General features: G+C 32.2%; 1 protein-coding gene across 2 annotated transcripts in view; it reads right to left on the minus strand.

Moving 5' to 3' along the window:
- The window catches only part of oxr1b (oxidation resistance 1b), a 78,751-nt gene that overhangs the window by 29,212 nt on the left and 33,383 nt on the right, over window positions 1-16,156 (minus strand). For both annotated transcript variants that reach the window (XM_073821400.1, XM_073821399.1), the window contains exons 4-6: window positions 12,129-12,214; window positions 5,663-5,770; window positions 2,026-2,142 (exon numbers count right to left, since the gene is read on the minus strand). In XM_073821400.1, the coding sequence (XP_073677501.1) occupies window positions 2,026-2,142; window positions 5,663-5,770; window positions 12,129-12,214 (311 nt within the window). The remainder of the gene's footprint in view (window positions 1-2,025; window positions 2,143-5,662; window positions 5,771-12,128; window positions 12,215-16,156) is intronic.

Genomic DNA, 16,156 nt, shown 5'->3' on the forward strand with positions numbered 1-16,156 from the left:
AATCATTATAAGTAAAGTAACACAAAATAAAACAAAATGAGACAAAAATAAGAGACAAGACAAAAAAAATGGGCAAAATAAAACAAAGACAACAAAAAATAAATAAAAATAAAACAAATCAACAACAAAAAAAACAGGAAAAAAGGCAAAATAAAGTGGAATGAGACTAAAAAAACCTAGACAAAACAAAACATTAGGTAAAATAAAACAAAACCACAGAAATAAAACAAAAAAGACAAAAGGCAAAATAAAACTAAATGAGACAAAAAAAAATACAAAACAAAATGAGACAAGACAAAACAAAAACAAATTTTGCAAAATAAATCAAAAAGACAAAAATAAAACAAGCTTAAATAAGGCAAAATAAGAAAAAAAAACAAATACAAAAAATGATAAGACAAAAAAAGACAAAATAAAACAAAATGAGACAAGACAAAATAAAACAAGACAAAACTAAAAAAATAAAGCAAAATAAAACTAAGACAAAAAACAAGAAAGAACAAGAAAAGACAAGAAAAAGCTAAAAATAAGACAAAATAAAACAAAATTAGACAGAAAAGCCATACAAAAAAATGAGACAAAAGACAAAATAAAACAAGCCAAAACAAAAATTTAAGCAAAATTAAACAAAAATAAAAAAACAAGAAAAAGCTAAAAATAAGGCAAAATAAAACAATGTCAATACAAAACAAAAAATAAAACAAGACAAAATGAAACAAGACAAGACAAAACATTAGGCAAAATAAAAAAAACTACAACACAAGAAAAAGCAAAAAGTTAGGCAAAATAAAACAGGAGAAAAAAACAATACAAAAAAATTAAAATAAAATACAAGACAAAATAAAACAAGACCAAAAAAGTAGGTAAAATAAAAAACAATGCCAAAAACCACACACACACACACACACACACACACACACACACACACACACACACACACACACACACAACCAAAAAAAATAAAAAAAATAAAATAAAACAAAACAAGACAAGAAAAGGCCAATAAATAAAGGCCAAATAAAACAAAAAGACATTAAAATACAAGACAAAAATTAAAAAGGCCAAATAAAACAAAAACACAAAATACAAATAACAAAATTTAAAAGACAAGAAAAATAAGGGAAAATAAAACAACATGAGAGAAAAACCAATACAAAACAAAAAATAAAACAAGACATAAAACAAAAAAAAAAGCAAAATAAACAAAATGACTAAAAAAACTTTAAGTAGAAGAAAAAGCGAAAAATAGAGGCAAAAGACAAAACAAAATAAAAAAGACAAGACAAAAAAGCAGGATCTCTTCTAATCAACTCAAGTTCAATTTAAATGAATATATACATATATATATATATATATATATATATATATATACACATATACATACATATACATATATACATATATATATATATATATATATCGATCAAAGCAGGTCTTTAAAATGTCTTCAAGCATGTAAAGAAGTTCGGACACTGATTTGGATCTCTTGTCCAATTTAATTGGACAGGCTCAGCTCACCAACTACAAATTAAAAAGCTGGTCAAAATCAATTGAAAATAATTGAATCAATGTAAAAATGCAAGCTACACAAAGTAATAGGCTACAGCATTTCTATCGTACTTTACATGGTCTACAGCATAACTTAAGACTTGGATTAAATTAGTGTGAAATCGCGTTCCAAGCCGTTTCACTTAATAACTTGCTGGTTTTTGAGCTGAGTAAGTCTTCATATTATACTCAACGGCCCAACTTATTACATGGATAACTGAATTTACCCAACCCCGTTCCAAATCATAGAAAAATATGCTTATACAGCACAATGGGACTTTTTTCATATTCAAATGGAAAGATAAATAAGAACAATGGGTAAATGCATTTGGATTTGAGCAATACCTGAAAATGATCAGACCTTGGCATCCAAAATCCATATTTTCATTTAAAAACAATGATAAAGGACAAGTGTAAGCCTGTCCTCTTGCTACAATCCCCCTGAAAGCTTTGGATCAAGATTGAGATGGCACTTACTGTGGTGGCCTTCTCCAGATCAGCCTCTGAAGAGGTGGGGGAGAGGGGGCTGATGGGACTGAGGGAGGGAGAGCTGTCTGCACTGGAGATGTATTCCGGATCAGGGACATAAAGCACCTAAAAAGCAAGACACACACAGAATTTATATATGTATATTATCTTAAATGCACACAGCAAATGCCATTTTGCCAAGTAAACTAAAGGTCTAATGAACCCAGTGAATGAAAACACAAGCAGACAGCTTTAAAAACCATATACATTATACATTTGTATAAAACAGAAGTTATACATAACATAACTATATACACAATAGGGCTGGGTAAAACCAAATATTAATTTCTCAATTTTAATCAATTCTCATTTTTACAAAACTATGCAGATTCTTGAATCTCAAGAATCGATTCAACTAATGAACTTTGTAGCGCACCTCCCATCCTGATATGAAACAAATTCTCTGATTTCAAATTCTGTCTATTTTATTACAGTAGTAAAACAATGCTCTTTTGGCACTGTTTAATAGTTAATTACATCAGAAATCTATTACTTTCTTACTTTTACTCATATAAAAGTAATTCAAAGATTTACTTAAGTAAAGGAAGTTTTATTTTATTTTAATGTTATTAAGTATTAAACGTAAAAACAAACAACTTTTATTTCTGAACAATTTAAGTCAACTTAAAATAATCTGTTATCCGGCTGCCTTAAAATTTTAAGTTCAGTTAACTCAAGTTTTAGTCAGTTTATTTGTCAACTTGAAATGTGGGGTAACAAACCTAGCTTTTAAGTTTATCAAACTACATTTTTTTTGTTTAGTCAACTTTCTAAGTTGTCACTTAGTACAACTTCACATTTCAAGTTGACTAAACTTGTTTGAGTTGACTGAACTTAAGTTGACTGAACCTAAGGCAGCAGGGTAACAAATTATTTTAAGTTGACTCAACAAATTGTGTTTTTTTGTTGTTGTTGTTTTTTTACAGTGTAGTGTAAATCTTTGAAAATCTTACTTCACTACCTTCCAAAGAAAAACACTCTGATAAACTACAGATGCTTTCAAATAAAAACACTTCACTAGTGTCCGCCTCTGGACTAAACATAAATAAACATCCGAAGGCATATTAAAAGAAAGAGTACAAGTTACAGAAATCCATATCCTGTCTAATGTAATCACTGTGTTTTACCTGTGCAAAGACGTCAATATAACAGCTTGCAATTAATGTTACTTAAAGTCACATTTAAATTATAAAAATTGTAAATTTATTAAAAATAAAAAAACTGAAATCAGTACATTGCATAAGTACATTGCATACTCAGCTGAAGCACCTTTACAGCTTTGAGTCTTTTTGGGTATTAAGTGCAAGCTTTGCTCATCAGCATTTGTCAGTTATCTGCCATTCTACGCCTCACCTCTTTACCTCTCAAGCTCTGTCAGGTTGGATGAGGGCAGAGATTGGGTTCAAGTCCAGGCTGTGGCTGGGCCACTTAAGGACATTCACAGAGTTGTCTATAAGCCACTCTTGCCGTGTGCTCAGGGTCATTGTCCTGTTGGAAGGTGAACCTTCTGCCCAGTCTGAGGTTCTGAATGCTCTGGAGTGGGTTCATTAAGACTCTCAATATTTTGGTGCATTGAGCTTATCTCCTACTCTGACGAGTCCCTTAGTCCCTACCACTGAAAAACAGCCCCACAGCATGAGGCTGCTACCAGCACACTTTACTTTTTAAATGGTACTCTGCAGGTGATGAGCAGTGCCTGGTTTCCTTCAAACTTGAAGCTTGGAATTAAGGTTCATCAGACCAGAGAATCTTGTTTCTCCCAGTCGGAGGGTCCTTTAGGTGCTTTTTTTGCAAATGTGTCTTCACTGAGGAGAGGATTGAGTCTTCTTGGCACACTGTTATAAAAACACAGATTGGTGGAGTGTTGCAGTGATGTTTGTCCCTCTGTAAGCTTCTTTTGTCTAGGTTGTTTCAAACACCTTCTATTAAGGGTAACAGAGACTACTGTGCATGCTTCTTTGAACCTTTAATGCAGCAGAATTTTTTCTGAACTCTTCCCCAGATCTGTGGCTTGATGCAATCCTGTTTAAGAGCTCTACAGGAATTTTTTTTTTACCTCAGTGCTTGGTTTTTGCTCTGATATCCATTTTCAGCTGTTAGATCTTTTATTAAGACATATTATACTCATTCAATTGAATTTGCCACAGGTTCACTTTTCTCGAACTGTAGTAACATCGACAAGTGATATATGAATACTTATGCAATTTAATTTTTTTATGAATTTGCAAAGATGTTAAACACCTGCTTTTTCGAGTGTAGATTGATGTGGGAAAAGAGTAATTTAAAGCGGCTTAACATAAGGCAGCAACATAAAAATGTCCCAAAAAATGAGTATGAATACTTTTGCAAGGCACTGTATCTCAGACAAATCATATTCAGTGACCATTAACTCATTAGTCAGCTAGAAAGATTAACTCTGGCTAAATGTAGCATATAACATATATAATCGTTTTTTACTGTTATTTTTTTAATTATATTTTAATGAAAGTAAAGTTTTGAATAAAGTTTTTATGACAGCCACTATTTTAATGTTTATATTTAAAAAAACGAATTGGATCAGAAATATTATTATGTAATTGTAACTTTATTATTATAAAAACATCAAGTGTAATTTAAGTGTCGTACAAAAACAGTTAATTTTAACCTTCAATATTATAAAAAAAATATTATATAAATATTAATATAAAAATATTATATAAAAAACCAAATCGAAAGCTTGTGAATCAGAATCTAATCGGACTGCGAAATCTGGGTCAAAACCCAGCCCTAATATACAATGCTTAGAATTATTTCTGTGACTCCCAGTTGCATTTTAAAAGTTAAAATTTGTTTTAACAAACAGACCTGTAGTTTTTCTAAAATAAAATGAAATTAAATAAAATAAATATGGAATGATAAAGAAGGAAAGGCCAAGTAGAACAGAAACTTAGATCCTAATTTGAGCAGAAAACACAATTTGATTCTGAAAGTTCTAATTGTGACAAAATGCAAGGAAAAACGCCAACCTACGAGAAAATATTGCTGCTATCAAAGGTAACAGTTTAATATATTTGTAATGGCTCATCAAGATGTTTATGCCAAAGACTGGCTTGCATTTTATAATCACCTATTTTGGCCTGCTTGGCTCATGCTTTGTTATAATTATCTGCTTTTCTCACACCTTTTAACAAGCAAATGTTGTAGCAGTAAAACACATCTGAATCTAACACACACTGACACATTCAAAAAATATATTAAAAAGCATAAATCAAGGCATGTAAAGTGTTTGATCTCCAACACAACTCAGCAACGGAGCCATTTACTGAATTTACTTTTTCTACAAAAGCCACAGTTCTTTCCCAGAGGACCATTTCTCAATTTTAAATGGTCCCAGGTTTTTCCCTGAGGACTGCGATATCTCTGCTCATTAATGTGAAACTGTAGAGTCACCACGATGAATCTGCTACTTAAGGAGGCATTTGAAATTTCAGAGAGGGCACATTTTTCACCTTACCCTTTATTACACTAGACTCTGGGAAAAGCAATTGACTGGAAAAGAGTTCAGCTGGACATGAAAATGAAATGAAATGAAAAGAGCATACAGTACCTTGCCAGGGACCACAGCGCGGGAGAAGAGTTTGTTGAGCTGGACGAGCTCGTTGGGAGTCGTGTCAAACTTCAGCGCAATGCTGTTCAGAGTGTCCCGGGACTCCACCTAGAGTTGAGGCACACAAAAGAAAAAGTTAGGAATTGTTTCGCTAGCTAAAACAAAAAGTTTTAAAATGAAGACGCAAGCTTTAATATAACAGGGCTGACTAAGCATTTGAATGTGTTGGAACAGCAAAACAAGGCCCTGGTGAAAACCAACCAATGCGTTTTTGAGATGACCACCTGTAACTAAATGAATCATCTAAAATGATGTAATCATACACAACACTGGAAAATGCTGCAGAGAGACACATTTTGCAGATTTACATTGCTTAAACAACGTAAATGCAACTCTTTTTGGCAAATTTGTCAATTTTGAGATAAGAAAAAATAAATATTCAAAGATAAAGCAATCTTTACACTTCTGATGTTTTAGTGAGAGAAACACATTTGTAAAAAATAAATGAAATAAAATAAAAATAGAAAAATCTTTACTTTTCATGAAATAAAATAATCTTACATTTTAAGATAAAAAAAACAACAACAATAATAATAATAATAATAATAAAAACATCTTTAATTTTTTATAAATAAAATATAAAACAATAAATCTTAAATTTTCACTAAATAATATAAAAAACGAAATAAAACAAAAATATTTTTCATAAAATATAAAAAATAAAGCATCTTTAGTTTTTCATAAATAAAATAACTAAATAAAATAAAATAAATAAAAATAACTAAATTTAATAAACTAAATAACTAAATAATAAACTAAAAAGAAACAAAATAAAATCTTTAATTTTTTATAAAAATATATATTTAAAAAAAAATCACCTTTAACTTTTTGTACAATAAAAAAACAAACAAAAAACAGCTAAACAACCTGTCAAATAAAAACAAAATAAAAAATGAAATAAAATGAAACAACAAAAATCATCTTTATTTTTTATAAATAATAATAAAATTCTTTAATTTTTTTCATAAAAATATAAAATAAAATCTTTCATTTTTAATAAAAAAAAAAACGAACAAAACAAAATAAACAATCCTTAATTTTTAATAAATATAATTAAATTAAACAAATCGAAAAAAAGTATCTTTAATTTATAAATTACATAAAACGAAATATAAAATCACCTTTAATTTTAATAAATAAAATAAAAATCAATCTTTCATTTTTCATAAATAGAATAAAATAAAACAAAAAATCTTTAATTTTTAATAAATAAAATAAAAACAAAATAAAATTAATATCACCTTTTTTATAAATAATACATAAAAACTATATAAAATAAAATAAAACATTTATTAAATACAATTAATACCCAAATCTCTGCACAAATGAAAACCAACCAATATACTTTTACAGATGTCCAACTGTAACAAAATGCATCATACAAAATGAGTTCCCTTTGGTCTACAATAAATCTAGAAAACTTGCAATATTAAAAGAAAATACAGTGCAATTTCATTTTCATTATTGCTACATTCATCCAATGTTGCATGACAATATATAATCATATGTATATACAAAAGACACAAAATCAAACTGTTAAGTCCAAGCCCACACTACCACACAGTTTAAATCCCCCTTTTGTGTGATTTTGCCCATTTAAACCTAAACTAAACAGTTTTTATATAATCTATAACTCTCTAGGCGTCAAGTCAATATCTTTCAAACAGTATTTTGATTGTGAAGCAATCTAAAGCCAGAGTGCTAACCTTCAAGATACAATATCCGTCCTTCAGTGCCGTAGGGAGATGATTGTCTATTGCAAATAGCATTCAAGAATCTCGAAATCTCTAAATGTCAAGTTAAACATATAATAAAGCGCTCAGAGAGGGATGTACTGAGCTGCCTGCATGATGGCCACTGAGTCTGAAAAGCTTTATAAAAAAAAAAAACCTCACCCAGTAACACACAAAAGCATCTTTATGGCACGAAGGATGTTGGACCAATGATTTGACGAAACATAGCGTCTATAGAAAGTGAAGCATGAAAATTGCATTCAGTGAATGGAGTCAGTATCTTGATATGCAAATTATAATTAAGCACATTCAGATTGCTTGACGCATACATGTGGTTACTGCAATGCCGACAATGAGGAACTCGTCTTCTCGTGGCTTGTCGCAGTTGCAGGATGTGACATGCGTACGTTTTGATAAATCCCCGGGTGGCAGGATCTCAGATCACCAGATCACTCTGTCACCTGATCCAAATCATTGATTCTCATTGGGTATCGCTTACAGTCCAACAGCCGGACATAAATAATAGAGGGCCATCTCACCGTCTGCATTCAATTTATTCTTCAGAGGGACCCTTCACTGCCTTTACTGATCGTCTCACATGTTTGCATGTTATATAAATACATATACACACACAAACATACGTAAGTTTGGTATAATTACCATTTTTTATACTTTCGAAAGACACTTATGCTCACCACAGCTGCATTTATTTGTTCAAAAATACTGTAAAATTTGTACTATTGTAAAATAATATTGCAAATCTAAAATAGCAGCTTTCCCTGGTAATATATTTTAAAATAGAATTTATTTCTGTGATGCAAAGCTGAATTTTCAGCATCATTTCAGTGCCACATGATCCTTCAGAAATCATTCTAATCCAAAGAGTCTTAAAAAAGGTATTAAAACAAACCAAACCATAATTTATAATAATAGATGATAACTGAGAATCGAATTCAATTTATTCTTCAGAGGGTCCCTTCATTGCCTTTACTGATCGTCTCACATGTTTGCATATCATATAAATACATGTACACACACAAACATATGTAAGTTTGGAATAATTACCAATATTTTTATACTTTCAAAAGACTCTTATGCTCACCACGGCTGCATTTATTTGTTCAAAAATACTGTGCAATATTATTTCACAATATTACTAATTTTAATCTAAAGTAACAGCTTTCCATGTTGATATATTTTAAAATAGAATTTATTTCTGTGATGCAAAGCTGAATTTTCAGCATCATTTCAGCGCCACATGATACTTCAGAAATCATTCTAATTCAAAGAATTCTAAAAAAGGTATTAAAACAAACTAAATCATAATTTATAATAATAGATGATAGATAACTGAGAATCAAATTAAATTTATTCTTCAGAGGGACCCTTTATTGCCTTTAGACTGATCGTCTCGCATGTTTGCGTATTATATAAATACATAAACACACACAAACATGCGTAAGTTTGGAATAATTATCATTTTTATACTTTCAAAAGACTCTTATGCTCACCACGACTGCATTTATTTGTTCAAAAATACTATAAAAGTAGTAATATTGTGAAATAATATTGCAAATCTAAAATAACAGCTTTCCCTTGTAATATATTTTAAAAATATAATTTTTTGTGATGCAAAGCTGAATTTTCATAATTTCAGTGTCACATGATCTTTCAGAAATCAAATTACAACAAACCAAACCATACTTTATAACAAACAATAGATGATAACTGAGAATCAAATCGGCATATTGGTATGATTTCTGAAAGATTGTGACACTGAAAACTGGAATAATGCTGTTGAAATGCTGCTTAATGTCACAGGAATACATTATATTTTAAAATATATTCAAAATGAAAACAAAATCTTTAAAATTGCAAAAATATTTCACAATTTTACTGCACTTTTCATCAAATAAATGCAGCCTTAGTAAACAAAAGTGACTTCTTTCCATTTCCATATTCCAGGATATCTTAAAAGTTTTCATCAAATCTTCTATCCATGTGCAAACCGCACTTCCAATATCCAATATCAGTTCTGAAATGAAAACTAATATGAGGTACATTGATCTCATCACAACCTTAGCAATGAAGTGCAGTTGTTGTGTAGCTCTAAGAGCATTGATTGATTAAGGCCATCAATCTCTGTGGTCACAGGGCCACAAATCACTATGATTGGTTAGTGTGGATATTAGGGTGTGCAATTACAGAGGGAAAGTGTACGGTTTCACAACACTGACAATAAGAAAGAGAAAGGTGGGGGCTTGGTTACAAAACACCAACAGCAATACCTACAAAAAACAACAACAAAAAAAAACGACTGGAAATTCTTTTTAATGCCTTGATTATAGTTTCAATAAACTTTCTCTGTGACCAAGGAGTATATAGAAAGCAAAAATCGATAAGGTGAAGTATTAAAATTGAGTATGTACCTCATCCTGCATGACGGCAATCATTTTGAGCTATTTTTTCCCCAAGTAATCAGACTCACTAGACTGGACCCATCCTGAGATAATTTCATAGAAAAAATTATAGAACATTTGTGGTGGACTCTTTTGACCTGGACTGGTAATAATTAACATAGAAAACACCTTGGCAAACACACTTAACTTCTCCAGAAAAAAAATAAAATCTAGTTTTACATGCTTTATGTTAAATCCGACAATAATGATGTAGTAAAATTGAAAAAAAAAAAAAAAAAATAAATAATAATAATAATAATAATAATAATAATAATAATAATAATAATAACATAAATAGTTGAAAAAAGGTCCGGACATTACCTAAAACCATTTTTCTTTCTAAAATAAAATCAAATACAAATATTAGATTAAAAACTTAAACAAAAATAGAAATTTTGGCCTGGCAACTATCTGAAATAATTAAGTTGAAATTAAGCCAAAACAAAAATGAATCAAACCGAAATAGTAATATTTATTTACTATTAATAAAAAAATTAGTAAAATATTACAACTGATAAAAGCTAATAAAAAAAAATAAAAAATAATAAAACTATAATAGTATTTAAATAATACTAAAACACCTGATATTATCCAATTTCAATCAGATCAATGCTATAATTGAAAAGAAATTAATAAACTACATTTACAAAAAATAAACTTAAATAAACAATAATTACATAAAAATATACTATTAAAATAAAAACATCACTGCAAAAAAGCGCTGTAAAAATAAAATACAATTAAATAAAATGTAAAACAAAAATAAAATAAAAAAACAACAAAAAATAATAATCTATAAAATAAAAAAGATAACAAAATATAAAATTAATAAAAAAGAAAAGAAATTCCAAGAACAAAACATAATACAAAAACAAACAAAAAATAAACTTTACATAAAATAAAATAAAAAACTGAACAAAATATAACATTTAAATAAATAAAAAAAGAACAAAATAAATCTATAACATAAAATAATAAAAATAAAAAGTATAAAATAAGTATCAAAAGAATAAAAAAAGAAAATACCAAATAATAAATAAAATAAAAATGCAAAACAAGCAAACAAAAAAAGACCAAAACATAAAATAAAATTGACATAAAATAGAATATAAAATTTAATTATATAAAATGAAATGAATAAAAAAAACAAATAATATAACATAAAACAGAACAAAATATAAAATTGAAATAAAAAGAAAAACAAAAAATATGCTAAATAAACAAAAAACAAAAAACAACAATAATCTATACAATTTTTTTTAATTAACACAAAACAATAAGGGAACAAAATATAAAATTAATACAAAATAAGAGACAAAAAGAAAACCTATTCCAAAAACAACAAACAAAACAATAAAAAAAAAAAAATATATATATATATATATATATATATATATATATATATATATATATATATATATATATATATATATATGTTAAAATAAAAATACAAAAACAACAACTGAACAAAATATAAAATTTTCATAAAACAAAAAAGTGTAAAATAAAAAACAAAACAACAAAAATAATAAAATAAATAAAAAATACATAGAACAAAAATATTACATTTAAATTAAAAAAACTAAATAAATATATTAAAATCAAAAAACAAACAAAAAAAAATAATATAAAATAAAACACAAATAGAATACATGTTCTGCATACACACACACACTTTCTAAATAAAGATCTATTCCACACGGCTAAAGGTTAAAAAGGTAGCCTACTGACAGAAGCACAAGTCAGCTGCCACCTCGTCCCTGTCTCCCTCTCCCAGCATCCCCGCCAATGCCACTGTTACCATGGAGAAAGTCACCACCTGATTTGAGGTCATCTCAAGAGCATATGGAACTGCTCTCTCCCGCTTTCTCTTTCTCTCCCTCTTCCTCCAATAAAGCCAGGACAAACATCAAACATCAACATGTCCCCAAGTCATTTTACCACACATTTACCTTTCACAACACCTTGCCTCACAGCAAACAGACAGCAGGTAAACTACCAGCAACAACAGCAATTAAACTCACTCCGGCAGCACATAATAACAGCCATGCGGCATGAATGAATCAAACCGCTCACATTTCCATCCCAAACATAATTACATACATGCGGCTGTGTGTACACACATTCATCCCTAGCCAAGCACACAAACACACGCCGGTGCATTATGTAAACAGAGCCACCTGGATGAGAAGGACAACAACATCTACTACTCACCACATACTCCATGGTGCCTTTTGGCCTCTGGAAGGATATCCTCCGCACATCTTTCCTCTCCAGTACACTCTTTTTCTGCCCGGTGTCTGAAAGTAAACGAGGGAGAGCGCGGGTTACGCTAGTCATGGTCCTCCTCTCTCTTCTCATCTCCTCTGCGCTCCGCACGGTCTGTTTCCCCCCCACCCCTTTGCGTTTGTTCGTCCGTTAGCACCAGCCGCGGAGCGAGAGAGAGAGAGAGAGAGAGGGCGCTTGTTAGTCTGCTTGCCCGCCCCACACACAGGGGAGTGGCTCTTGGCTCTCACTGCCGCTGCCATGCAGGTCAGTGTGTGCTTGGATACACCTCTTCAGACCACTCTACTGGGAAGTCAGTCTCGGCCTGTGAGTCTAAGTATCCTGGTGACACGAAAACGCCATTAAGCGGTGGAGATGTTTTGTGAATGGGTTATAAATGTCATTTTTATGACCATACTTATGTGGGGATCTACTGTGAGCACTGTGCCAGCTGATGCCATATGTGATCATCTGCGAGTTTATAGCACAGCAGATTTGAGTCTGATACTTGGACATAAATAAAATGAGCTACATTTGCATTTGGGGAATTTATGTTTGGATGATCTGCACTAAACATTAAAAAGAAATGATGCTGTGTGATATTCACAGAGTTTGGGTTCCATTACATTCCATATTAAAGGAGAAGTTCACTTCTAGAACAAAAATTTACAGACAATTTACTCACCCCCTCGTCATCCAAGATGTTTGTTTTTCTTTCTTCAGTCGTAAAGAAATTATGTTTTTTGAGGAAAACATTTTAGAGATGTTCTCCATATAGTGGACCTCTATGGTGTCCATGAGTTTAAACTTCTAAAATGCAGTTTAAATGCAGCTTTAAAGGGCTCTAAATGATCCCAGCTGAGAAAGAATTGTCTTATTAGTCTTATTTAAAAAAGATTCACAATTTATATACTTTTTAACCTTAAATGCTCGTCTTGTCTAGCTCTGTAATGCGCATTCATACTCTGTGCAATAGAGTTGAGGTATGTCGAACAACCATCTCATTTTCTTCTCCTTCAAAATCACCCTACATCGCTGCAGAAGCACCGACCAAGTGTTTGCAAAGTGAACGCGCAAAGAAAGTCAAACGCCCTTTACAAAAAAGGTAAAACAGTAAGATGGGAGTTTTCGCCATTCCCTAACTGTCATGAAACGGAGTGCACAGAATAATAGAGTTCACACAGAGCTAAGACAAACATTTGTGGTTAAAAAGAAAATAACCAATGGTTTCGCTATAAGACCCTTCTTCCTCGGCTGGGATCGTTTAGCAGTCCTTTGAAGCTGCATTGAAACTGCATTTTGGAAGTTCAAACTCGGGGGCACCATAGAAGTCCACTATATGGAGAACAAATGTTTTCCTCAAAAAACTATTTCTTTATTACTGAAGAAAGAAAGACATGAACATCTTGGATGGCAAGGGGGTGAGTACATTGTCTGTAAAATTTTTCTGGAAGTGAACTAATTCTTTAAGGTTTTAACTATAAAACTTACAATTTCTATTGTGCATATTTCCCAATCAAGCAGTAATTTTCTCAGATTATGCAAAAAGTGTTTAAAAGGCACATTTAAAGGGATAGCTCACCAAAAAAAAAATTAATTACCACATTTTTTACTCACTCTAATGCTGCGTTCACACCAAACGCGAATATGCGTCTAAATTCGCGCCTGCCGCGTCTAGTTATTCGCGTGACCACTTTGTGTTCATTCGCGCGTCAAGAGCGAAATCGACGCGCGTAAAAACAAAAGTTTGAAGCGAAATTTACGCGCGTCAGAGGCGAAAGTTTCAAACCCTGTTGGCGGCCATCTTTTTACAAGATTCTGTTGTTGATCGGTCATTTATCGAGAGAGTCACCGCTCTGTATTTGCTCTGGAGAGCAGAACAGCGGCGTAGGGATCATCGTCGCCGTATTTGGGTCCACCAGACCCTTCGGAGGCGAACACAGTTCGGCGAGTTTCATCACTTGCTCCAGGAGCTGCGCCTGGATGACGGCCGCTTTCAGCGGTACTTCCGCCTGTCCCGCGCCCAGTTCGATGACCTGCTGTCCCGCATCGGAGCGAGGGGATTTCAGGAGCGGTGGAACTTCCCTCTGTGCGTTGGAGCAGTATATGATGACAGAATTTTCATTTTAAAAGTGAACTACTCGTTTATGTCATTCCTCTTTTGATGTATAATAATTCTATAGGTCTGTGCCATTTTTTTGTTCAGGTTATTACTGTAAAATCTGTTATTTATTTTTGTTTTGATGATAAATGGAGCCAGCCTCCAAAAGTATTTAACCTGTCCTGTGATTTCTTTATTTTCCTCACACAACACTGTCCAGACACACTAAAGTATACACACTATTATAGTTATGATTGTTCTGTTATTATAGTGTAGACACACTACACTATAATAATGTTTCATATAATTAAGATTTAGATATGGAATAAATAGCATTCAATACAAAATGAATGTGTGTCATATATGTGATAAAACACTAGCTTTGTTGTGCATTAGAACCGCACTAGGCATTTGGTATTCATGTTTCATATTTGAATGAGTGACTCCGGGCGGGTCTGCCGCCACAGCATCAAGCAGGCTCCTGATTGGTTAACGCGGCGCGAATTGACGCAGAAGTTCAGATTTTTCAACTCGGGCGGCAGACGCGAATTCGCGTCAAACGCGTGATGCACAAAAAGAACAATTCGCGCGTATCGCACGTAACGCGCCAGACGCTCAATTCGCGCCATTCGCGCAAACTAGACGCGCGAATGAGGCGAATTTGCGTCTACCGCGCCGCGCTAAACGCCAATTCGCGCCGCAAAAACTCCAGACGCGCGTAGACGCGTCTTATCATTGACTTAACATTGAAATCACTCGCGCCAGACGCATATTCGCGCTTGGTGTGAACGCAGCATTAAGCCATCCTAGGTGACTCCACGCATCTCCGGGAGGTTAATAAAGGCCTTCTGAAGTGAAGCGATTGGGTTGTGTAAGAAAAATAACTAACTATATTTTATATAGTTCGTTTCCGCTAACTGTCATACTTGTGTTCACGAGAGAGTGGTGTTCCAGCAGATGAGCATAAGCTCTTGTGAGAAATGATTAACATGGAACGGCAGAGAAGAGAGTAAAACAAAACCCCAGTAACGAATTAGTACAAAACGAGGACTTGTAAGGAAAAATGTCAGAGGATTTCGATACAAGAGGAGACCATTTTCCTTTGCTAAACAAAGGAAATCTGTCCCTTTTCGCCTGTAAGCAAAACTTGGCTCTCAAGAGACAAGCATATTCTTACCGGAGCACCTTATTTTGGTTCAAAATCTCAACAGCCATTCACTGCCATTAGCTTGGAAAAGCCAGGACATTTTTAAATACAACTCCGATTGTAATCATCTGAAAGAAAAAAAAGTCACATACACCTAGGATGGCTCGAGGGTGAGTAACTCATCGGGTAATTTTCATTTTTGGATGAACTAGGCCTTTAACTGTATTTTGTGAAGCTAAAAATAAATAAAGATTAAATTAATTAGTTGAGTGTGGAAAGTGCGTTTAAATAAAATTTATTTTCTAAAACCCCACAAGGCTGCAAGTAGAATAAACATTACAGCTTGCACTCCATTAGCAGGATCTCATGTGTGCAGAACTCAACAAAAAGCTCAGCAGAAAACTGAAACACCAGTCATTTATAAAAATGAACAAATTTCCGTGCATATTATGTGTTCACTTATTACATATTAAAATATTAAAGGAATAGTTCACCCAAAAATTTAAATTCTGTTATTAATTACTCATGTCATTCCAAACCCATAAGTCCTTCGTTCATCCTCGGAACACAGAGTCAGGCTTCAACCAGTGTTCACGAGAGTAACAACGCAACGTGGTACCGTCATGAACGTGCGTCGAAGACTGACATGGAAGAAAAAAAAAATGTTGAATAAAGTCACTATTTGTTTTCTTTGCACACAAAAATATTCTCGTAGATTCATACCATTAT

Source organism: Garra rufa, chromosome 17 (genome assembly GCF_049309525.1).
Source record: "Garra rufa chromosome 17, GarRuf1.0, whole genome shotgun sequence".
Taxonomy (NCBI): domain Eukaryota; kingdom Metazoa; phylum Chordata; class Actinopteri; order Cypriniformes; family Cyprinidae; genus Garra; species Garra rufa.